This window comes from Stegodyphus dumicola, chromosome 7 (genome assembly GCF_044657685.1).
Source record: "Stegodyphus dumicola isolate Sdum_Otavi_A_Nest chromosome 7, ASM4465768v1".
NCBI classification, from domain to species: Eukaryota; Metazoa; Arthropoda; class Arachnida; order Araneae; family Eresidae; genus Stegodyphus; species Stegodyphus dumicola.
Window position 1 is genome coordinate 21,440,807 of NC_140774.1, and position 25,141 is coordinate 21,465,947.

The 25,141-nt window shown below is 32.0% G+C and overlaps 1 protein-coding gene across 1 annotated transcript in view; it reads right to left on the reverse strand.

Moving 5' to 3' along the window:
- Aprt (adenine phosphoribosyltransferase) overlaps positions 1-20,525 on the reverse strand; it is a 33,669-nt gene extending 13,144 nt beyond the window's left edge. The window contains exons 1-2 of the mRNA XM_035353837.2: positions 20,300-20,525; positions 15,083-15,320 (exon numbers count right to left, since the gene is read on the reverse strand). Coding sequence (XP_035209728.1) covers positions 15,083-15,320; positions 20,300-20,379 — 318 coding nt within the window. The 5' untranslated portion in view covers positions 20,380-20,525. The remainder of the gene's footprint in view (positions 1-15,082; positions 15,321-20,299) is intronic.
- Positions 20,526-25,141: the final 4,616 nt, after the last annotated feature.

The window sequence follows — 25,141 nt, forward strand, 5'->3', positions numbered from 1 at the left end:
CTTTGTTTATCTTTAACGCCGCAGCAAGGTGCGCAATGAATTGGAAGTTGATCTGCCAGCACTATCCTTATCTTCAGGGCAGATGTTTTTATTTTATTTGGCTTATAATTCCTTACTAAATGTAGTATTTCATCTCGATGTACTCCGTCTTTGATATGATTTAAATTAAATTCCTCGTCATTATAATTCGCTTCCGATAGCAAAGAAAGTGACAGAGGTTATTGAAAACAAAAAAATTTCGATTGACAAATTAGTCGGTATTCTCGACACAGCAATTATAGGACTTGAACAGCGGAACTTTGTACCTGAACAAGAAATTATGTCTGTTTATAGAATTAAAGAGAATGTATTATCACATAAAAATTGAAGCAACTTAAACAACTTACATTGAAAGAAATGTTTAATAAAGTAAACAAATAAATATTAAGCTTTTTTTGTGTGTGTGTATTTTGATACCCTTTAGATCATAATTGTTGTTTATTTTGTAAATTACGGTTTCATATTTTTAATTTTATAATTTCTGCATGCCATTTTACCAGATTTAAACTGATGATCTATAATCTGGAAAAATCAATAATCCGGAATCGCCGAAGTCCCGACGAGTCCGGATTAACGACTTTAAACTGTATAATAATAACAATAATACCACATGTGATTTCCTAAGAATATTTTAAAGAATTCTTATCCTTTTCATTATTATTTTATCACATGTAAATGTTCCAGTCAACAGCAGCACTTTCACCTATATTAAGCTGTTTGTTATACCATTTCATGAATGTCAACTTCTCTGCCGGAGAATTCATAAATCTAATTGCAGTGACAAATGATATTCTGGAACCACTGAACCAATTTCCAACACAGAGGCCCTTCCTTTTACAATTTTTAACACTACACCTCCAAATGTTTCGATTGTTAACATAAAGTTTCATGTTGTGGATATTTTTGCATACTCACTTATCGGGTAAAAGAGCTTGTTTTTGAAAAAATATCACAATATGTAGATTTTTTTATAAGAACAGATTAATAAGTATCTCTTTATTTCTTACTGGAAAAGTTAGTTTGGTATACCTTCCAAGGATCTAGAATGGATCAATGACGTGCACTGAGGTACCACTATAATGTCAATACAAGGGAGAAGTGTAGCAGAGGTTCAACTGGGAAGTAAATATGCATCAAATAATATTATGCTCCACTTAGAAAAAAACTTTACATGTTAACATAACCACTTTAGTAGAAGTCATCAAAATTTCAGATGTGCCAAACTCTGGTGGTTACAGGTGAAAACACTACAGCAAAAACATACTGGAGGGAGAAAAATCAAGTCAAAAACATTGTCCTTGAAAATAAAGATGTTACAAAAATCACAATTTTAAAACAATGCCGTAGAAAATATCATGGTAAAAAATAAAGCATCTACAAATCATCGCATGATAACCTTGCAAACATGTTTTACAGGCTTTAAAAGTTGTAAATATATATTCGCATAATGATTTCTGAGCACAAGACACGACGACTCCTTTTTTTCACATTTTTGAATGAATTAATATTTTTTTTCCTAAAAAAAGGAAGATAGAAATTTAAACATTCAAAAACAGAAAATCAGATGAAAATTTATGCTATGAATAATAGTTAATAGAATTTTAAACTTACGTAGCTAACTTTTAAAGTACATTATTCAATTAATGTCTTTTATGAAGTTTTATTGGTAGTTTTCATGAAAAAATTTAAATGATTAAAAGAGGAAATTAAAACTGATTAGAAGAGGAAAGATGAGAAACTGCATGAGGTGATCTATATTAAAATTGTTTAATTTGTTATCAAATGCATTCTAGCAAAGCATACTAAGGTTACTTGCCTAAAGGGAGAGATGCATTTGTAGAGTCATTCCTCAGGAACTGGCTAATACCCATGCTATAGATTAGAAAAACCACAAAAATATCATGCAGCCAATTGTTCACTGGGTCGAACTACCAGTATTTAGAGACTCTACTGCTTAGGCAATGGAAACCATTTTGGTACTTTTCTGTTTCGCTGCCACAGGCGGTTAAAGTTGCCAATAATGGTACAACTGATGCCAAACGGAATATCCTCGTTGGTAGCATTTTACGCCTCATTTCAAAACAAGTTGCAGCCATTTCTTATCAGATTGATTATTTCTTTCAATACTGGCATACAATTACAGTAGAAGTTTTACAAGATAGTTCAATTTTATGCCCTAAGGCCATTTGCGGTAATTAAGTCAATTAGGATGCAATCACACCACTCACCCGAAGGCAAAAATATAGAAAAGGCACAGTCAAGGGTTAAATTCATCAATTCTAATGTGAATGCACTAACAAAGTAAAGCACTGCAGTTTTACATAATTTCTAAGTAAGCTATTCGTACGAATTGAAATAATTCTTGTATTTGATCTTGTATTACAAATTAAGATTTAACTTGAAATTAATATAGATAATTTCTAAGAGAATTAGATTTTTGTAGTGTAGTTTACATGAGATGAGATTCCTTGGTGATCACATGATATGAACTGGCGAATCAGGATATAGAACCATGAAAGCATAGTAAATTCTTAAATTAATGTCTTTCGACTCGTTCTCTCTTTTTTTTTTTTTTTTTTTTGGTAACTGCTTTCTCATATTACTTTTATCACTTTAGAAACTCTCCCACTTTTAAGAACTGCGGAATCATTTTCTGAGTTTTTTCCCTATGTTATGTGCATATTTGTTACAAAATCGCCCAAAGTTTTGTTACTCTGGGCTAGTGCTCCTGCGCGGGAGCCCGTTTCTGCGATCTGCGTTCGCCTGAGTCGTCTTTTTAAAAATTTATTGTCTTTATTTATTAGCCTTTTTACAAAATTTTAAATGATATTAAAATATTTAGGCCTTCAAAATAAAAGTTCTAAGAACTAACATTTGTTAACATTTTGTATGTGTATACTGTATGTTGTCGCCAATAAAGTCTGCTTGGCGAGATTTGTGCTGGTGAAACGGAAAAGTATCGCTATTTCATTAGGGGAATACGTTTCAGCAGAGGAAATTATTACAAAGATTTAATTTTTATGAAAAGAATATCAGATCAAGAAAGAGAAAAAATAATTTTACAATTTGATAAAAAATTTTAATACATGTAACCGCATGCAGTTCACATCTTCCTTTTTCTAATCATTTTTAGACTATATATTTCATGAAACACTACCGTTACAACTTTATGAAAGAAATTATATAAATAACAACCTTTAATACATTAGTTTAAAAATTATATTAACCATTGCATGTAACATTAATTTCCTGCTCATTTTCAATTTTTGAATGCTTAAGTTTCTTTTTGTATTTAGAGTAAAAAAATATTAATTAATTCAAAAATATGAAATAATGTGGTCACTCCATCTTGCATTCAGAAATCATTATACAGTCAAAAATCGTTAATTCAGACACCCATAATCTGGTATGATCTATAATCCGGACCTCAAAGCTACAAAATTTCTGCGCATGTGTCGCATTGATGCATGTGCATAGGCGTTTACGCATGGACGTAAGACCTTTACGGCTGCTCATATGCATGTGCATAATACATTTATGTATAGCGGACATTATAAGCTAAAATTATTTAATTATCTATTTCAGTTAATGTTGCAGATTGCATTGTTCCTTAATCTTCAAATTGGATCTGGCTTATTATTTTTTGCAGACTGTTAGAGCAATTTTATAAAAGTAAGCTTGGACTTTCGATTATGTCAAATAGAATTTCCGATGCTGGAGCTCCCAAAGGATTTACAGAGCGAAAGTATGTTTCGATGTCCATCAAACAAAAAGTGGAATTGCTTCAAAAAATGGATAAAGGCATGAAGAAAGTGACAGAGAGGTTAGTGAAAATGAAAAAATTTCAATTGACAAGTTAGTCGGTATTCTCGGCACAGCAATTACAGGACTTGAACAGAAGAACTTTGTAACTGAACAAGAAATTATGTCTGTTTATATAGAATTAAAGAGAAAGCATTAGCACATAAAACAAAGCAACTTAAACAATTTACATTAAAAGAAATGTTTAATAACGTAAACAAATAAATATTAAACTTGTTTTTTTTTAAATTTTGATACCCTTTAGATCGTAATTGTCCTTTATTTCATAAATTACGGTTTCATATTTTTAATTTTATAATTTCTGCATGCCATCTTACCAGATTTAAAATGATGATCTATAATCCTGAAAAATCGATAATCCAGAATCGCTGAAGTCCCGACGAGTCCGGATTAACGACTTTTGACTGTAGCAGTTATTCCATTTTGCATCCAGAAATCACTATGAGAATATACATTTGATACTTTTAAAAGCCTAAAAAATACACCTGCAATGTTATCGTCATGCGATGATTTGTAGGTGCTTTATTTTTTACCACAAAACTTACTACAGTCATGTTTTTTAACCCCCTTATTTTTTATGACGATATTTTATAACATATTTTAGAACTGTGATGTTTTCTCCTTGCTTTCTTTTCTCCCATCACGATTTGTACGACAACGCTTTACCTTGTGTTGTGTGGTGATGGCGATAAGGAGCGTGCCTTGCACCCTCCGATAAGTGTGGCAACCCTAGAGAAGAAGTTTCTTACGAGTAGCGAGCAGAGCGAAACAGGCCGGCTGTCGGGGAATGTGCGCGAAGTTCCGAAATAAAGCTTAATTTTTATTGTGCACTATGTCTTGTTAATATTTATATTAATGCAGTAAGAACATAATCGGTGATATGGAATTCGAGGATTGGTGGTAAAACACAACCAGGAAGTCACTATAATGGTAACCCGGACTGTGTTAAATCAAGCCGTATGAACAGTTTTCAAGCACTTTCGGTTTTGACTACAAGCCATCACTCAAATCTCCAAACCAGAAGTAATGGATTACATCGGTTTTCATCCTCTGAATCGCAGATGAGTAGTAATTATAGATCATTTTATAATTCTGTTTTCTACTTATCATTAAATTTCATTTTCTTTAGTTAAATTTTTGCTTTTATTTTGGCTTAAAAACCTTGCACAATGTCTGATGTTCATTCCGTCCAAATTCCGGTTTATAACCGATCAGACTCATTTTTATGGTTTATTATGTGTGAAAGTACCTTTACTCTTGCCACCCCCAAACCTATCACAGAATCCATTACTAAATATAATTATGTAGTTGCTCATCTTCCTCCAGATATTGCATCACTAGTGAGGGATTTACTTATGAAACCAGACCCTATTGATCCATATACAAAGCTTAAAATTGAGTTAATAAATCGTTCAGGAGAATCTTCTCAGCAAGAAATTCGCCAATTATTATCTGGAGAAGAATTAGGTTCTCGAAAACCTTCCGATTTGCTTAGAAATATGAAACGTCGAGCAAAATCTTTAAATGTTCCTGATAACTTAATGTTAGAATTATTCCTTCAACGTTTGCCTTCGACTGTTCAGTCTATTTTGGCAGCGGTTTCCAATTTAACTGTAGATAAAGCTGCAGAAATTGCCGACAGAATTTTAGAAGTAAATCCAACTCCAGGGACTTGTGCCGTTTCTCGCACAGTCGATCAGTCTCTTGAGGATAAATTATTTAAACAAATAGAAAAATTAAACAAACGTATTGATCGCATTTCTCTTTCTCGTGGTCGCTCGCCAAATCGCAGAGATCGCAATAAGGAAAGAAACAATTCCAAAAGGAGAGATTATTCTGTTTGCTGGTGTCATAGACGTTTTGGAAAAAAGTGTAAAGATGACAAATGTACAAAACCTTGTTCATGGCAGGGAAACGAAACCAGCAAAGAATAGAGGCGACTTATTCTTTGCCTCAAGTTTCACGTCGCCTGTTTGTTCGTGACCGCAGAACAAACCTTTCATTCTTGGTCGATACTGGCTCTGACGTGTCCTTACTTCCAGCAAATAATTCTCAAAAACGGAATTCGTCCCAACAAACACTTTTCGCTGCTAATTCTTCTACTGATTCAGAAGTCAAACAACAAAAATCAGCGTTAATTCACAAAATTTTCACAGTGTTTTCACAGTATTTTATTCCTATGTTTTCCATGCTCTTCAAGTTTGCTCCTCCAAACTAGCCCTTGATGAAGAACTAAATTATTTAAAAGCAATAGCTATTGACAGGGGCTTTTCACCCAACATTATTAATCAAGCAGTTAAAAAATTATCATCTCAACACACTAAAAGCCACACTCTTATTTTAGGAGATTATAAAAATTCTGTTGTCATTCCCTTCTTTCCATCAATTAGCTATAAAGTTGCACATATTTTGCAGAAATTTAACTTTCGGGTTGTTTACTCTCCCGTCAATAAAATTCCAACTTCTATACTCAAGGACCCCATTCCGGATATGAATTCCTGGGGTATTTATAGGATTCCTTGCTAGTGCGGTTTAATTTACATTGGCCAAACTAAGAGAGCCTTAAAATTTCGCGTCAAAGAACATGAGGCATATGTTAGAAAAAAGGAAACACAGAAGTCTTCTGTTGCTCAACATTGTTGGTCCGAAAATCACACTTTCAATTTTTCTGCTGCCAAAATTATTCAAAAAACATCTTCCATTGGAGAACTGGATTTTCTGGAGGCATTTCACATTCATAAAAATCTTTCTGTTCTAGTTAACGATCCTAATTCCAATCCAAATTTGCCTTCGGCTTTTAGAGAAATTATGTTTTAGTTCTGGTTTCGCCAACAGATGGCGCCACTTGCTTATTCTTGTCCAGGCTTTCTTATCTTATCTAAACATTTTTTCCTATCTTGTTCATTTGCGGTTTTGCAGCTGAAGATGATGGTTCGGTAAAACCATCGAAACTAGTCCTGTGAAAATTTTGTGAATTAACGCTGATTTTTGTTGTTTGACTTCTGAATCAGTATTTATTCGGCGTGTTATTGTGTCTTAATTAATTCTTCTACTATTCATGTTTATGGTCAAAAAACACTTTCTTTGGATTTCAAATTAAGACGACAGTTTACATGGACTTTTCTTATAGCAAATGTTAGTACACCCATTCTTGGAGCAGATTTTCTCCATTTCTTTGAATTGGTGTCTGATCTCAGAAACAAATGTCTCAAAGATTTAAAAACGCATTTTAAAACCGCATTTTAAAACCGTCGGTTGCGTGAAAAATGCAAGCATTTATTCAGTAAAAACTGTATTTAGTGATACACCATATCACAAAATTTTAAAAGAATTTCCTTCAGTTACTAGATTACCAGATCCTAACCAACCTGTTAAACATAACACCGTTCATTATATCATAACTAAAGGTCCACCTGTGGTTGCAAAACCTCATCGGTTAGCTCCAGATTGCTTAAAAATAGCAAAACAAGAATATCAAACTATGATGCAATTGGGGCATTTGAGACCTTCGAGCAGCAATTATGCATCCCCACTTCACATGGTTCAAAAAAAGGGAAGTCTGGAATGGAGACCTGTAGGAGATTATCGAGCATTGAACGCTCAAACAATAAAAGACAAATACCCTATTCCATGCTTAGCCGATTTTACTGCTGCATTGCACGGTACTAAAATTTTTAGTCATGTCGACCTGATTAAGGCATACCATCAAATACCAATTAACCCAGCCGACATCCACAAAACCGCCATATGCACACCATTCGGTTTATTCGAAAGTACCCGTATGCAATATGGCTTATGCAATGCATCCGCGACTTTTCAACGTTTTATAGATGAAGTCACGCGGGATTTAGAAGGTGTTTACGCTTTCGTCGATGATTTGCTCATAGCCTCTAAAGATTCTGAGGAACATTGCAGGCATTTGAAAGCTTTATTTTCTAAACTTCAGGAATATGGACTTTCCATAAATGTTTCAAAATGCACCTTTGGTCAAACGTGTATTGATTTCTTAGGTTTTCACCTTAGTGAAAACGGAATTGAACCTTTTCACGTTTTTCAGAAATCCATATGGATTTCGTCTGATCGTTACCTCCATCAGAAGGCAACGTGTACCTTTTGACTCTAATAGATAGATTCTCCAGATGGCCTGAAGCCATTCCCATCCTGGATATGAAAACGGAAACCATTTGCAGAGCCATCTTTAACTGTTTGATATCTCGTTTTGGCTGCCCATCGATCATAACAGACCAAGGTTCTCAAATGAGATCCGCACTTTTTGCAGAATTTATGCGCATTTTGGGTACGAACAGAATCACAACAACAGCCTATCATCCAATGTCCAACGGCACTGTTGAACGATTTCATCGACATTTAAAATCTTCTCTCAAGGCTCACGAGACCAATAACTGGACTGAAACACTACCAGTTGTTATGCTTGGTATTCGGACAGCCGTAAAGGAAGATCTACAGTCATCTTGTGCTGAACTGGTGTACGGCACAACTCTCAAGCTGCCTAGTGATATGATAACATCATCTAAGATATCTCCGTATGACACACAATTTATGACGAATCTTCGGCATAAAATGCAACAATCAAATCCAATAGCAGCATCTGCACATTGCCAAGAAAAGTGTTACGTAAGTGCTACCTTAAAGTCATGAAAGCATGTATACTTGCGTGTCGATCGAGTAAAGCCACCTCTGTGCCAACCATATACAGGTCCGCATAAAGTCCTTTCTTGAACGAACAAAACTTTCACAATTGATATTAACGGTCTGAAATCTACTGTGTCTATAGACCATGTGAAACCAGCCTATTTGCTTTCGGTCTCTAATTTGCCTGAACTGAAAACAAATAACGACTTAAAGACAGTTCAGCAGAATAAATCTGCAAACGAACTCTCTAAGACACAAACTGTCACCAGATCGGGAAGACATGTTCACTTCCCTAAGAAACTTGCTTCTTACATGACAATTTAAAACATTTTTTTAAAATTCATATCTTAACATATTTCTTGTTATTTCATGTTTATTATATGTGTCAATACCTTGTTATATATTGAATTGCATTTTGATCTTTCCTAATTTTATATTCTAATTTTGAAATCATGTAAAAAATACCCGACAGACAGATCCTCTGAGATAATTTCATAACCTATGTCGTTCCTTTGAATAGCCATTAAAGGAACTGGGGGGGAAACTCTGTGGTGATGGTGATAAGGAGCGCGCCTTGCGCCCTCCGATAAGTGTGGCAACCCTAGAGGAGAAGTTTCTTACGAGTAGCGAGCAGAGCGAAACAGGCCGGCTGTCAGGGAATGTGCGCGAAGTTCCGAAATAAAGCTTAATTTTTATTGTGCACTATGTCTTGTTAATATTTATATTAATGCAGTAAGAACATAATCGGTGATATGGAATTCGAGGATTGGTGGTAAAACATATCAGGAAATCTCCATAGTTGTTTTCTATGCAACATTTTTGCTGCACTATTTTTCACAGACACCAGCTCTGACAACTATGCTCATAACAATCCTTCAGTCGAATAATGTCACCATTTTCGTCAGTGTTCATTTATTCATTTATTCCAAGTTTCAACAGTTTTTATAAGCAATCATGTGTTTTTGGTTTAAACTTAATTTTAAAAAAAGCACTTGTGAAATTTAAGAGGGTTCATAGCCACATATTAGTTAAAAAAATAAGCACCTATAAGCACTTTTCAAGCACATTTTAAGAAAAAAAAATAAGCACCTGTCTAATTACATTATACACAACTGCATAACCTTAAAAGAAAAATTAGACTTGCAATTCAAAATATGAGCAATGCAATATTTATTAAAAGAATAAGCATTACCTCAACCATGGAAAACAATTAACTTTTTTTTTTTTTTTTTTTTAATTTTAAATGACAGTTCAATTTACGGAATTCGTTTACAATGAGAGAGAAAAAAAAAAACACTGTGCAGAACTAAACTATATTACAAGATTTAATGATGAAATTTCAGTTCAAAATATAGAAAATAAATAATAATAAGCCATATTAATCGTATTTGCTTGGCACCTAATAATAAATACAATTTATTTTTTCTCTTATATTAATATTTAAAGAATTTAATCAAAATTCTGAACATTTTCTAAATTTTCATTGCATAACTGCTTTCCCTTAACATATATTCCAAGCAAAGTAATTTAAGTAAAAAAGAGGAACATTTCTGAAATCAGGAGAGTGAAATTGCTTCATGCAGTCATCCTTTAACAGTAAAAACTTAACTAACCCGCATACTCGGAAATTGCCAAATATTCCATATAGTCGAGCGTAACTCGAAGAAGAGGAGGAGGGGAGATTGTAGCCGTTTTTTAGATTGCTCGGCTAAATAAATGATTTTGACATTCCGATATGTGCTTCATATAAAAGTAGACCAACAAAACTGAGAAATATTCTGCTTAGAAAGAACAGTAAAACTCTTTTAAGTGTTCATAAATAAATCTCAGACTGAACATCAAAATTAATTATCTCTGCAAAATAATTGTGCAATACGTGCGGCGTAATTCTTCCATACGTGATATTACGCAATCGGAATCAACAGCTGCCAGTATTCGGACAATAGAGAACTAAATAAAGGAAAAGAAAGAGACTTACTAATCTGGAGTGTTTTTGATTATAATTTTGAACAGACCATTAAATTTCCGAAATAGAATCATTCTTCGCTTGGGTTGGGTAGACCGCAAAACTTTTAGTCCTATTCAATCCAGATTGGACAGTGACAAAAAAAAAAAAAAAAAAAAAAAGTCCGCTGCTTCAATATTAAGAGATTTTGCGGAGAAAGGGGAGAACCTCCCAACCTCCATACTGTATAATGTATTGGAAAAAAAAAAAAAAATATTCCGACTATTCGATTACTTTCCTTTTATTTAAGCCATTCCGAATATTATTCCTTAGAAAGCTGTGTAAAAATAAACCCATTTTTGGAAGTTTATCTACACTTCAGTAGCTACTGCAACTATATTATAAATATTCATACATATGCTCACAATATAAGCATAACGATCATAATAAACACGAATATGAACTGACCACGCAGAACGAGAATGTAAATTATTAAAATCTTGATAGAAATTCAAACATGTGTAGTATTTGGTTGGGAGAAAAAGAATACCAAATGTATTGGAATTTCTACGGTTTTCGCAATTCTTTGACCAATAGAACGACGTGCACCTGTCTGTACTCTCGTGCGCACCATAGGTTACGTTAATGCGGAGAAAGGGGGAAAAGCTATTTCCAGGAGTATGATTCACCATCTGACGTTCCATTGTAAGGAAGAAAAGTTGTTTATTTAGTTTCGGATTTGGTACGGGGGAAAATAGCGCGTTCGTTAGAAAAAGCACTAAAAGCAAAAAATAAGCACTAAAAAAATAAATAAATAAATAAATAAAATAAAAATAAATAAATAAATAAATAAATAAATAATAAAAAAAATAAGGGCTTTAAAGAAAAAGTAAGCATCTATAAGGGCCTTTATATTTTATTTTCAAATATAAGGACTTATAAGCACTTGTAAGGACCGCTACGAACCCTGTTTAATAATGATGGAAGAAATTCATAAAAGCTGGGCAGGAATACAGAATTTTGCCATAAAATCTTTAAAGGAAATAACGAGGAGATGTGTTTAGTAACCATCTGCCACTGCACAAATCTCAACTAGAATTCTCTGTTTTTTTAAACTGAAAACAGATTGCTGTGCACTTGGAGAGATGAACAGAAGACATGCTTTGATCTTAATTAAGATGGAATTAACAAAAACTTAGCCCATTAACACCTTATCAGTTTATCGTAGTAGATATGTAAAATACACATGGACACAGCAATGCAGTTACTGTTAGACTAAAGCACTTAATGTTATACTTAAAATACTACAACTTTAAAAAAAAATTCATTCAAAAAGTTTGGGGAGGGGAGAAGATGTAACAAAGAAAGCTACATGTCATACAAAAGGTACAACCCAGAAAAAAGCCTATATTCTGAATAGTTTGTGAGCATAAGTGGCAGACCAGTTAAATGAAGAACTTAACTTTCAGTACACCACATCGTCAGATGCACGGAATGTTCATTATTAAAAAAAAATAATAATTAACGATTCAGGAGTGCTTTGGAAAACTGCATAATCCCATAAGTCTATCTCCAACTTGTACACCTAGAAAGATGAATCAGAAAGTGTTGAAAGAATTTCATGCATTAATATTATAAGTAGAAAAAATTAAACTGAATATTTTGCAGGATTTAATTCTGTACTAATGAATAGGAAACGATACTTTGGAATCTGTACTTTTTTCTTTCAAATTCTCAACCAACAATTGCAGTTTTTAAATATGTATTAGAAAGGAGAAAAAATCCATAAAAAAGGAAGTTTTTTAAAAAACATTATACAGTCAAAAGTCTTTAATCGGGACTCGTCGGGACTTCGGCAATTCCGGATTATCGGTTTTTCCGGATCATAGATCATCAATTTAAATCTGGTAAGATGGCATGCAGAAATTATAAAATTAAAAATATGAAACCGTAATTTATGAAATAAAGAGCAATTATAATCTAAAGGGTATCGCAATTTACAAAAAAAAAAAAAAAAAAAAAAAAAAAAAAAAAAAAAAAAAAAGAGCTTAATAATTATTTGTTTACTTTATTAAACATTTCTTTTGAAGCGCGCATGCGTAAAGCATACATTACGCACAGTCGAAATTAGAATATTGCAACCAGAAAACTATTTGATGTGTATTCGTGATATTTATAATGACGAGGAATTTGATTTAAATCATATCAAAGACGGAGTACATCGAGATGAAATACTACATTTAGTAAGGAATTATAAGCGGGATAAAATAAAAACATCTGCCCTGAAGATAAGGATAGTGCTGACAGATCAACTTCCAGTTCATTGCGCGCTGCGACATCCCCCCCCCCCCCGCAGAGCAGCGTGAAATTGGTAAACAGATTTCGGAATGGTTAGAGAAACAAAGGATATGCCTTTATCCATTTTCTTCAGCAATTTCACTTTTTGTTTGATGGACATCGAAACATGCTTTTGCTTTGTAGATCCTTTGGCAGCTCCAGAATCGGAAATTCTTTTTGACATAATCGAAAGTTCAAGCTTACTTTTATAAAATTGCTCTAACAATCTGCAAAAAATAATAAGCTGGATACAATTTGAAGTTTAAGGAACAACGCAATCTGCAACATTAACTGTATTAGATAATTTTAGCTTAGCTTATACCATCTGTTATACATTAAACGTGCATGTGTAAACATATTTTGCGCATGCGCACACGCATATTCGCAGACGTAAAGGTCTTACGCGCATGCGTCAACGTGATGCATGTGCAGAAAGTTTGTAGCTTTGAGGTCCGGATTATAGATCATTCCGGATTATGGGTGTCCGAATTAACGACTTTTGACTGTATGTGTATTTAATTATTTAATAATGTATTTAATTTAATAATGTATTTATAATGTATTTAATTTCTATCTGAAAGTTAAAGTTTAGTACTTGCAAGATTTTGGTTACATTTTGTAATTGAAATACATTCAAAGCTAAATGCTAAATTTTCAGACTGACATTTCTTTTAAATAATTCTAACATGTTAATAAATTATTAAATACCTTACTTCAACTAAAATTAAACAAATTATAGAAATATTCCAAGTCTGCAGAGAAAACTTTTCAAAAGCACAAAACTGAGAGTAATTACTGACAACCTAGACTCTTTCTCTTATTTATAAAAATTTTCTTTGATACATTAAAAAAAATAAAATAAAATAAAAAAAAATAAAAAAAATATCCATGTTTGTACGTATAAAATTACAAACCACAACCAGACACTTGACTGCATTTTGATTCCAATATAGTTTGTAGTCTTGGAGAAAATTAACTAGAAATTATCTTTACAGATTGTAGATGCTTATCGGTCAATCAGATTCTCACCTTACTAATTTTAAACTGAGGAGAAAAAAAAAAAGCTGTCCATGTATAAATGTATTCCCAAACAAAGCAATTACTCTTATTGTAAAAATTCATAAATTTATTTTTTGGCAATTAATGAATAAAAGTTAATCAAATCTGCATCTTCAAATCTCTGAATATGATTTACATCACACTGTAAATAATTAGCTTTATTTATAGATTTTTTAGCATGTTATTCATGTTAATTTTTAATGGACTTCAAATAATTAAAACTGTGAAATCTTTGCAACACTGTATTTCAATGACTACATTATTCAAATAGTTGAAATACATACATAATTGATATGTGTATATACAAGGTAGATAAAATTGAAACACCCCTATTCTGAGCTCTCTATACATTGAACTACTGAGTGTAAAGGCTCCAAATTGTTAAACATACTATTCAAGACATGGGAAAATGAATTACATAAAAAAAAAGTTTAAAAAAAAAAAAAAAAAAAATTAGTTTGAGAAACACCGATAGGTAGTGCTGTACAACAGAACATATGCTGAAATGACACAAAATACACTTCATAACTCATTTTAATCGAACATACCAAACATTCATATCACAAAGACTTAACTGATGCAAGGGAAGCTGCTCAATATGGTTTCCATCTTCAAGATGTAAAATCTGCAGTCTGTGGACAGCTTGTTCAACTACGGATGGTAATTGGTTGATTGAGATGCTTCTTATATGCAGCGTGATACTGTCTTTCAAATCTGCCAAAGTTACCAGACGTCGTCAATAAACAAGATTTTTTAAGTAATCCCATAGCCAAAAATCACATGGATTAAGATCTGGAGAACAAGACGGCCAGAGAGCGAAATTGCAGTTAGAATGACAGTTTAAGTTTCTTAACTTTTTTGTGTTCTTTTTTTCATATCAGCAATCTATTAAAAAGGAATATTTCCATACCTCATGTCTCTCTCTCTCTTTTTTTTTTTTTTTTTTTTTTTTTTTGTGATTATTTGTGCCTTTTCAGCATATTTTCTGTTGTACAGCATATCGGTATTTCTGGCACTAATTTTTTTTTTTTTTTTTCCACGTAATCCCTTTCCCAGGGTCTTGAATAGTATGTTCAATAATTTCGGAGCATTCAGTAGTATCTCAATGCATAGAGAGCTCAGAGTAGGGGTGTTTTAATTTTAACCACCTTGCACATATATATCAATCTGATTACAAAACACTTAGTTAGAAACATACACATAATTTATCAATAAATGCATACTTACTGATCCGTATTCTAAGGAATAAAATTCTTTTTTAACATTGCCTGGCAGCTTCCCAGGTTTCCTGACGGGTATAAAAGGCACATTCATTTTTAATGCAAGAGTAGGTCCGAATAAAAACCCACGGGATTCTATGCCAACAATGCAGTGAACATCTGAGACTTTTTCCTCAATGTAGTTTTGAAAGAGTGAAATCATTTTGTCGAATAGGTGTGGATTTCGGAGAATTGGCAAAAAATCTCTGAAAAAGAAGGGAAAATCTTATACATACATTATTAAAAAAAAAAGTACATTAATATGACTAAAATATGTAGTCCTGAGTATATATAACAATTTAACATATTTCTTCAACACTGCATATGGAAATGCAAACAGAATCTCTGCAAAACAATCATTAACTTTTTTAAAAATTAATTACTCAACAGACAACACTTAATATGATCACATTTGCCCACGGCTATTTTGATAATATTAACTAAATGATACCCTTAGACAGGAAATGTATACTTCAAAATAGCGAATGGAATTAAAGTAATTTGTTTTAAAAATATCAATAAATTTATAAATAGGTATTTTCACAGCATTTTAGTTAGAACAATCCAAAAGTCTGCGTATGAACTCTTCATAATGTCTTTAATGCAAAAGTTCATTTATGAACTGTTTATAATATTACTGGAAAATATTTGGCTGATGATGTTTAGTACACCTGCTATAAATGACAATACAGCTTTGTCCTGGTTTTAAAGGAGAATCCCCAGAATATAGGTACAAAGGTATTACTAAACCACTTGACAGAACTTTTGGCTTGATGCGTTTTACATGCTATACAATTAAAATCATCCAAGCTTTCTCCAGGATTTGAACCCAGGCCCAAAAATATGGCAAACAGTAATTACGAACTGCTATACTGGTTAAGGCAAACTTTAATTACGAAGGGCAAAACAAAAATAATGCAGTTAAATCATTTAACAATTCAACAATGCCAATTATAACTGAAAGACTTTTATATTCACATGATATCAGCTTCAAATGTGGTACCATGTTAGTTCATAAACTTTAGTATTACATAATACTTGACTAAATAATATCAACGTGGTTAAGAGTACAAAATAATAGTTTTCATCTATTCGGTCTCCATTTTTTTTTTTTTTTTTTTTTTTTTTTTTTTTTTTAAACTAAGAGAAAAAGCTATTCCCCCCCTTTTTTTTTCCTTTTCTTAGAGAAACAGTCTTTCTTGAATTATTAAAAACACTTTTTATAATTTTATTGTTCCATACAATCTAAGAAAGAATATCGTAGAGAGAGTTACTGTAATAATCTAAGAAAAACTGTCATTACATTTATTTTTGCAGTTTAAAGACTGTGTTTACGTGTTAAAACAATTGCCCAAGTAGAAGTCATCAAATTTTCAGAATGTGCCCAACTCTGGCCACCATTTACATAACAACATAACAATTCTTCAGGCAACCTTACTCATAGCAGTTCTTCAATTCAGCGATGTTGTCATTTTTGTATGCATTCTTCCTACTATGTTTCAAGTTCCAACAATTTTTATAGATAAACTGTGATAGTTTTTGCCTTCAACTCAGTTTTAAAATCTGCATTTGTGGAATTTGCTAGCATTGGAAGAAACTGCGGTAAAATTTTTGTAAGAATACTTTGCCACACAAATTGATTTAATCTGCTATTAAAAGAATTGCCAAGAAATTTCCATCAGAACAATAGAAATCAAAACCAGCTTCTAAGAGATTTCTTGATTGATTTTTATGATAAATACCAAATTAGAATGTAATAATAATTATATACATATTATGTAAATTTTTGTAAGTGAATTAAATGATGACTCATGTCATACTGTCATAAAATGTCATAACATTTTTTCTTCTGTAACAAATATAAAATTTTGCCAAGGTGGTTGCATTAACAAGTAGAGAAAAAACATGGGCTATATTGCAGAATCGCCGCATATCGATGTGTACATGGACAAAGTCAAGGGAGTGCACAATGCCAAGTTTGTGCAATTCTATGTTTTTTAAGTGAAAATAGGTTGATGTATACATGGATACTGAGTTTGTGCAATTCTTTGACTTGTTATTTTCAAGCTGATGTAGAATCGCTTATTCGTATGGTGTGTATCGATGTGTACAAGGACAAAATCAAGGGTGTGTGCAATGCCAAATTTGTGAAATTCTGATTTTTTTTTTTTTTTTTTTTTAAGTGAAAATAGGTCAATGTGTGCATGGATAGCACGTTTGTGCAATTCTTTGACTTACTATTTTCAAGCTGGCAATTTTGAGAAACGTGCAAAGCAGTGGACGATTCTGCATTTTCCCCAAAACATGTTTCATTATGCAAAACTATATAATAGGTTCTCCTTTCTTGAAAAATGAGTTTTTAAATTTAAACACTTAAGGGTTATGGGCATAAAATTCTGCAGAGAAGGATGGCTTTTACATGAAAATTTCTGACCAATGGATCACATTTCAGTTTAAATGTATATTGCAAAAAAAGGAGTCAATGTACAAAGTAATTATTTTGGAACTATAATCAAGAAAATACCACTTATGTGTGATATTTTGAGGAGCTACAGGGTTTCAGAGCTAAAGCCACAATACTGGAAGGACTGAAGGTTGTCAAATAACATTGTTTTATAAATTGCTCTCATTAAAAAATACGTTCCCCTTTAAGTAAACTATAAGAATATAAAATGGTCACATACAGTGGCTCCCAAAAGTGTTTGTACACTTATGATTTTCATTGAAATAAGGCTCTATCTATTCATTAAAAGTAAACTTTATGAATGAGATTTTAATATTACGATCTATAATCTATTCGTAACAAAATTATATGAAATATTTTTTAAATATAAACTTTATTTTTAAGAAATTAATAATAAAAAAATGACAAACATTTGATCTCCCAAAAGTCTTTGTACATTTAAAAAAAAAACTTGACATATTAGTAAGTATTTTTATTTTTTGTTAAATTAATATTTAGTAGGATATCTTTTAGCATCCCCAACAGCTTTTAAGCAACTGAGAATAGATTTTACTAGTTTTTTTTTAATTTCTGTATCAATGTTCATCCATTCTTCCATCATGACTGTTTTGAGTTCGCTTTTCGTTTTGATGTCGTGTTTTCGTACTCTAACCTCCAGTTCTTTCCAAATATGTTGTATGGGGTTCAAATCTGGCAACTGAGGTGGTGTTTTCAAAATCTGTGGACAATTATAGAGATACCATAGGTGAACGTTAAGAGCCGTATGTTTAGGATCGTTTTCATGATTAAAAATAAAGTTGTTTCCAATATCCAAATTTTGGGCTGAAAATTTTAAATTATCTTTTAAAATATTTAAATAAAGAGAATGATTCATTATGCCATCAATAAATACAAAATTACCTAGTCCTGATGCTGCCATGCACCCCCACACAAGAACAACTCCACCACTATGCTTAACTATTCCAACTAAGTTCTTAGAGCGAAGTTCCTCATTTTTTCTTCTCCATACAGTCATTCGACCATCAGAACCAAAAGTGTTAAATTTGCTTTCGTCAGAAAATAGGACATTATTCCAGTATGTTTCGAGTGTATTTATCATTGATTTTGCGAATGAAAGCCTAAGCTTTCTGTTTTTCTCACTAACAAAAAATCTCTTACGAGCAGAACGCCCATGTAAGCTTCTCTTAGAACTCGTGGAACAGTTTGAGGTGAAATTGAAGAGCGAAACTTTGCAGAAACTTTTATGGCACTCAAATGTGGATTTTTCACAAGTTTCTAATAATAAATCTCTCATCACGTTTAGTTAACTTTCCTGATCGACCTTTTCTTAGCTTGTTTTCAATCCGATTTTCTTCTTTAAAGAGCTTTATCACATACTGCATTGTAGAATGGGATAAATTAACTAATTTACTGTTATTTCGAATTGATTTACCACTACTATGGTGAAAAATTATCAATTTCCAAATGCTGTTTGTAATTTCTTTACGACTGCGACCCATTTTTCAATAATAAATAGAATATTATGAAGTAAACAATAAAAAATTAAAGTAAATGATTTTTTAAATGCCACCACAAGGCAAAAATTTTTAAAAAGTGGCAAACAATAATTCTAATTTTGATTTTATTCAAAAATATTTCAGTGTACAAAGACTTTTGTGAGATAAAATGTTTGTCATTTTTTTATTATTAATTTCTTAAAAATAAAGTTTTGCTATATTTTAAAAATATTTTATGTAATTTTGTTACGAATAGATTATAGATCTTATTAAAATCTCAGAAATTTTATTTTTAATTAATGGACAGAGCCTTATTTCAATGAAAATCATAAGTGTACTTTTTTGGGAGCCACTGTATCCTAAACTAGACTGAATCTATGGACTGTTATTAAAAAAAAACTTCCCAAAATAGTTTTTACTAATAGAAGCACATATTTTTTTATGCAATAAAATTTTACAATGAATTTTACAATTAAAAAAGGCACACTCCCTTGCTATTGATTAAAGGCAATATTATACACTTATAAAGTATTTGGATCCAAATTATTTTAATCCAAATAATTTCAACTCTTGCAATCATTATGATTCTGTAAATAACTTTTCATGCTGTTCATAACCTAAAAATGCATTAACAGTGAAATCAGTTATAGATTCAACTTAAAATATTTCTCGTATGAAAGAATTAACTCTAAATATCTGAAAAAATATTTTATGACATTTATATGATTACACTGGATATTAATTTGTAAATATTTCACAGTTTTGTGCATTTATGCAAATGCAGAATATCTTTACTCTTAATAATGATATGTATTTTGTAATTTATGAAACATTTATGTAAAAATTACAAATATGAAGCAACAGTTTCAGATATGATAGTAGTTGCATACACTAAAAGGCGTTTTCAATCTTATGTTTGGCACCTACATGCAATGTGAACACTACATATGGACAAAATTAATATTAGATAAAGAGATTCATTTCTATAATCGTTATCAATCAATTAAGAGACGGATTTAGCTAATCAATTGCTAATTAATTTTTTAAAACACAGTTAATATATTTTGTCATGTCACTTCAATCTGCGAATGAAATATATTTTGTAGCAAATATTAAAATCTATTCATAAATTTCATGGACAAACAGATAAAGTCTGTTGTGTTAACAGTTACGATTTTTTAACAATTGCTTATAGTTACCAAAATATAATCCAACGTTCGTTTACCTAAAAAGAACACCTTTTTTGGGAAAATCTGGATAAGACTGAATGGCACTTTTAATTTCAAGTATTATACTTTCGGACATTGTCGCGCTCAACGCTTTACCGGCGAAACCACACTCAGATTTCAATTACTAACCACGTGAAGGTTTTTCAGATCGAATGATAATCTCCGAGATATGATAATACAAGTGGTTTCTTAGAGAGGAGCAGTTTGTATTAAGGCTCCTATATACCAGGCTGAATCATCAGGCATTCGCTATCCCAAGTGGGAGATTAAATGGCGGCTGTGTAGTTACGGTGCAACAATTTTTTGTGTTTTTTTTGTGTAAAATGGGCGGATGTGCAGCTATTAATTGTTCAAATCATTCACGGAAAGGTCATACATTGGTAAAATTTCCTAAAAATGAAGAAAGAAGAAAAATATGGGTAAATAATTGCCGAAGAGACAATTGGAAACCTGGTCCAGGCGCTGAACTTTGCTTAGTAAGTATAATGTTAATTACGCCTTGATTTAGAGTTTATATCTTCTCTGATGTTTATAATGTGTAAGTAAAGTGAAATTCTTGTGTACAATAACCTAAGTATCTGCTAATTTCTGTAATAATAGCTATAATTAAATTAGTCTAGGGTTAATGTACTCGTCGCCAAACATCGCCAATGTGGATGTTTTGAATGTGGAAAAGAAATTTCTCTTCTAATATAAAGCGCAAATTTTGTTTTCCTGTGCTAATTGTGGAAATTATACTAATGTAACATGAAAATCATTAGCATATTGAAATTTATTAAAAAACAAATCATAATTTGGAAAGTCAAGATAAAATCTGAATGTTTGCTAAAGATATATGTAACATTATACTATAGTTGCAATATCGTTGGAATGATATATAATTTTTTTCTTTATTTTATAATCACTATTGTTAAAAAGTTAGATGAGTTTTTTATGCACGGTGCCCACTAATGTTTCTTGGTTAAAATAACTTCCAGAATTTTGACATTGACATCTGAAGTCAATAGAATAAATTGAATAGTATGAGACAAAATATATATAATCTGACTTCAATAATTGCAAGTACCATATATTTATAATCACAGTATTATACAATTTGGCAATGGAGTAAAGATTTAGAAATGAATGCAGAACATTCAAATAAGCACAGAAAACTTGTGAAACTGCATGTGTATTTTTCAAAAATAATTGTAGTGTTTTTAATGCATGTGTAGTGTATAATGCATGCATAACAATCAAATAAATCTGCCTATAATGATGAATTTCAAAGGCCAAGCCAAAATCCTTTCATGAATTTGATACTTCTAAAGAATGTGATCTCGTCAAATTAAATCCTCATGACATTGATAAACAGTTATTACTGATATGTGTTACAAAGCAGATTTTTATACATGATAAATAATATTTTCTGAAGCGTTATTTTGTGTTGTCATCTCTAAATAAGAAATTGCCTACAAATTCAGAAAGCTACTGAACTACGTTCTAGAGTTTTTAATAACTTTAATTGGATATGTCTGTGGGGATGTAATTTAAAAAATTGTCGTTTAAACTGGCCTTGATGCTTTTTAAAATGCATGTTGGCACTGTGCTTCGAAATTAGGCCTATGTTTTGAATGATTAGAGAATTAAAAATTAAATATTTCAATTAAAGCAATAAACATTACTACAATTATAACAAGAATCATAGTCTGCTCTAATTATAAATGTATTTATCGGCCTAGTATCTTAAAAGTTGGGTGAAGTGAACTCATATTTTCTTATCTATTGTAAGAGCACTATAGCAAGAAATATAAAGTTTTATTTTAGTTATTTTTAATTTTATAGCAAAACACTACTTCATTTAATTTTTGGATAATGTTCTAAAGAACACTTTAAATTATAGGCAAAAAATAAATATTGGATAATTAAATTCTGCCCAAGCTTACAAGATGCTGCTGCTGATATGTTAGACATGGTTTGTTTATTGTTTCAGTTTTTTATAATACTGGGCCTAATTTAATTACCTGCATATTTATTTATTGCCTATACTTACTTACAGTTCATGCTTGCTGCCTTTGACACAACCTCACTGTGTGAAACACTTTTCTCACATTTCTTTCGTGTGGTTTGTTTTTTGTACTTTTATTTATTTTGTATACTTTTTTTTATTACTTTATGTATTTACAGGATCATTTTGAGGAATCTCAATTCGAGTCACTATGCAAAGATAGTTAAAAACTAAGAAAAACTGCAGTACCAACACTCTTTAGCATTCCAAATCCACCACCATCTGTAACTGACAAGAGGATAAGAGAAGTAAGATGTCCTAAGCCAAATACTGAAGTGGTAAATTATTTAATATTCTCCAAAAAAATTGTTGAAAAAATCATTGTTATTACAAATATATTAATTCAGTCAACCATTGTTTAAAAAAAAATCACAGCATAACATGTTTACTATTTCTTTTTGAATTTAGGAAACTCTACCTGCTTCAAATGAAGAGTTGTTAAAAAAAAATAGAATTCCTTGAGCAACAGCTTCAAGAAAAAGATGCAAAATTGACATCATTTTTGTCCGATGAGCAAGTAGGAACCCTTGCTGTGCAGTCAAAAAGGAACTGGTCAGAAAAGTCCATTATAAAAGGACTGAAGATGCGATTTGCTTTGAGCAAACATGGATATAATTACCTCAGAAGTACTGGATATCCAGCACCATCGTACAGTACCTTGAACAGGAGGATTAGGGACATAAAAATTAATTTCGGCATTTTAGAAAATTTGTTTTTTTTCCTCAAGACAAAAGTTCATTCATTGGATGCTCTTGATAGGAACTGCTGCCTTTTAGTTGACGAAATGGAAATAGCTTCATATCAAGATTTTGATACATCGTCTAAGTCATTCATTGGAAATGTTACGTTAGGAAGCTAAGCATTACACTATTGTAATGCTTAGAGGCCTTAAAACATCATGGAAACAGATTGTTGCCAATGAATTAACAGGGCCTTCAACATCAGGTTCTGACATGAAAGATCTAATTCATAGAACTGTAGTAGCAGCTACAGAAATAGGTTTAACTGTAAGAGCCTCTGTTTCAGATATGGGAAGCAATAACAGAGCAATGTGGTCGTCATTGGATGTGTCTGTCTCTAGGAGAGATAGGAAGACAAATTACAACATTGGAGGACCTGATGTTTTCATTCACAGTATTGCAGATGTACCACATCTCATTAAAAATATGAGAAATACATTTCTTTCAAGTATTATAATATTACCAGAGGAATTTCGCCACCAGCATGCCTTGCCATCGAGGATAGTATCTTCAGTGTATGTGAAACGACTCTGGTCAAGTGAGATAGAAGCAGATGCTGCCCTGAGATCTCTACATCACTTGAACAGAGTTCATCTCTTCCCAACACACTTTTCCTCGATGAATGGGGCATCTGCTGTGCAATTGTTTTCTGTAAAAACAGCTGCTGCTATTGAAAAAGCAGGTATTTTACACCAAGTTGCAAAAGAAGCATTAACTTCTGCATGGTGGCTGAGACTTGTAGCAGAATGGTTTACAATTATGACTACAAGGCATCCAAAAAAAAGGCATCACTATCAAAAATCAAGATGAGAAATTTAATATTTTATTGAAATTCATTCATGTGACTGAAACTGTTCAGTTTGGGAAAGCATGGAAGCCATTTCAAACTGGCATTATTATGAGCACATTGAGTGTTGTGAAACTCTCAAAAGAATTATTTTCCGAGGGGTTTACATTTTTCTTACCAGGCAGGTTGACACAAGATGTGCTGGAAAATGCCTTTTCACAGATTAGACGAAAGTTGGGTGCAAAGCCTATTGCTTTGCAAGCCAAGAGAGCACTGAAATTAGTGTGCCTATCACAGTTCATTTCAGATATCAATAATCCAAATTATTGTTCTGAAAGTGACCACAGCCTCTTTGATGCTTCTGAATTAGAGGTTGCTATCAGAAAGGAGGTCTTGCATCCTATCTCCAATTCTGTAGTGCCATCTACCTCTTCTGCAGTGGCAGTGAAACGTCGCTTGCCCCCAGCTGTGGAAGAAAATGATATACATTACATCGCAGGAGTCATATATAATAAGTTGTTGAAAAAAAAAGCATATGTGAAAATTGTAAAACAGCTATGACCATTTCAGAGGACATGCTGGAACCTGACATACCCGAGCATCGCACAATTCTTACAAAACATAGCAATAAAGGTGGACTGAAGGTCATCTCTTCAGGAATGTATCAAATATGTAGGGAAGCTGAACGAGAATTTCAAAAATGTAAAGATGTACTCCTTCGTTTACAATCAGCCATCACAAAAGAATTAGTTAAAAGAATAATTGATAAATGTACGCATGTGGCCATGCCAGAATGCTGTAATCTTAAGAAAGTAATTATTGATAATTTTTTTATTACTAGATGCAAAGGCCTTACACAGCATCTTATCAACAAAAGAGCCCATAACGTTTCATATTCATCAGCATCGGCCAATAAGAAACAAAAAGTAAAATAATTTTAGAAGGTATGTATGTTTTATATTAAATAATTTATGTGTTTTATGTAATATGTATTACTTTTTCCTAGGCTACGAGTATATAAATTTCTGTGTTTGATGTTATATATGTTACTTTCTGCTAGGCTATGAGTATATTATTATGGTATTATTTTCTTGTTTCTAATATATAGAAATATAGCATATTTTCCAGTATAAAATTTCAGTTCAGTTTTACTTAAAAGTATGGGAAAGCAGATTTGTTTCATGCATGATCTTTATAATACTGGTATGAAATGAATGAATTTTAATCTGTAAACAATTTTTTGTTAATATTGAAATGTGTTTCC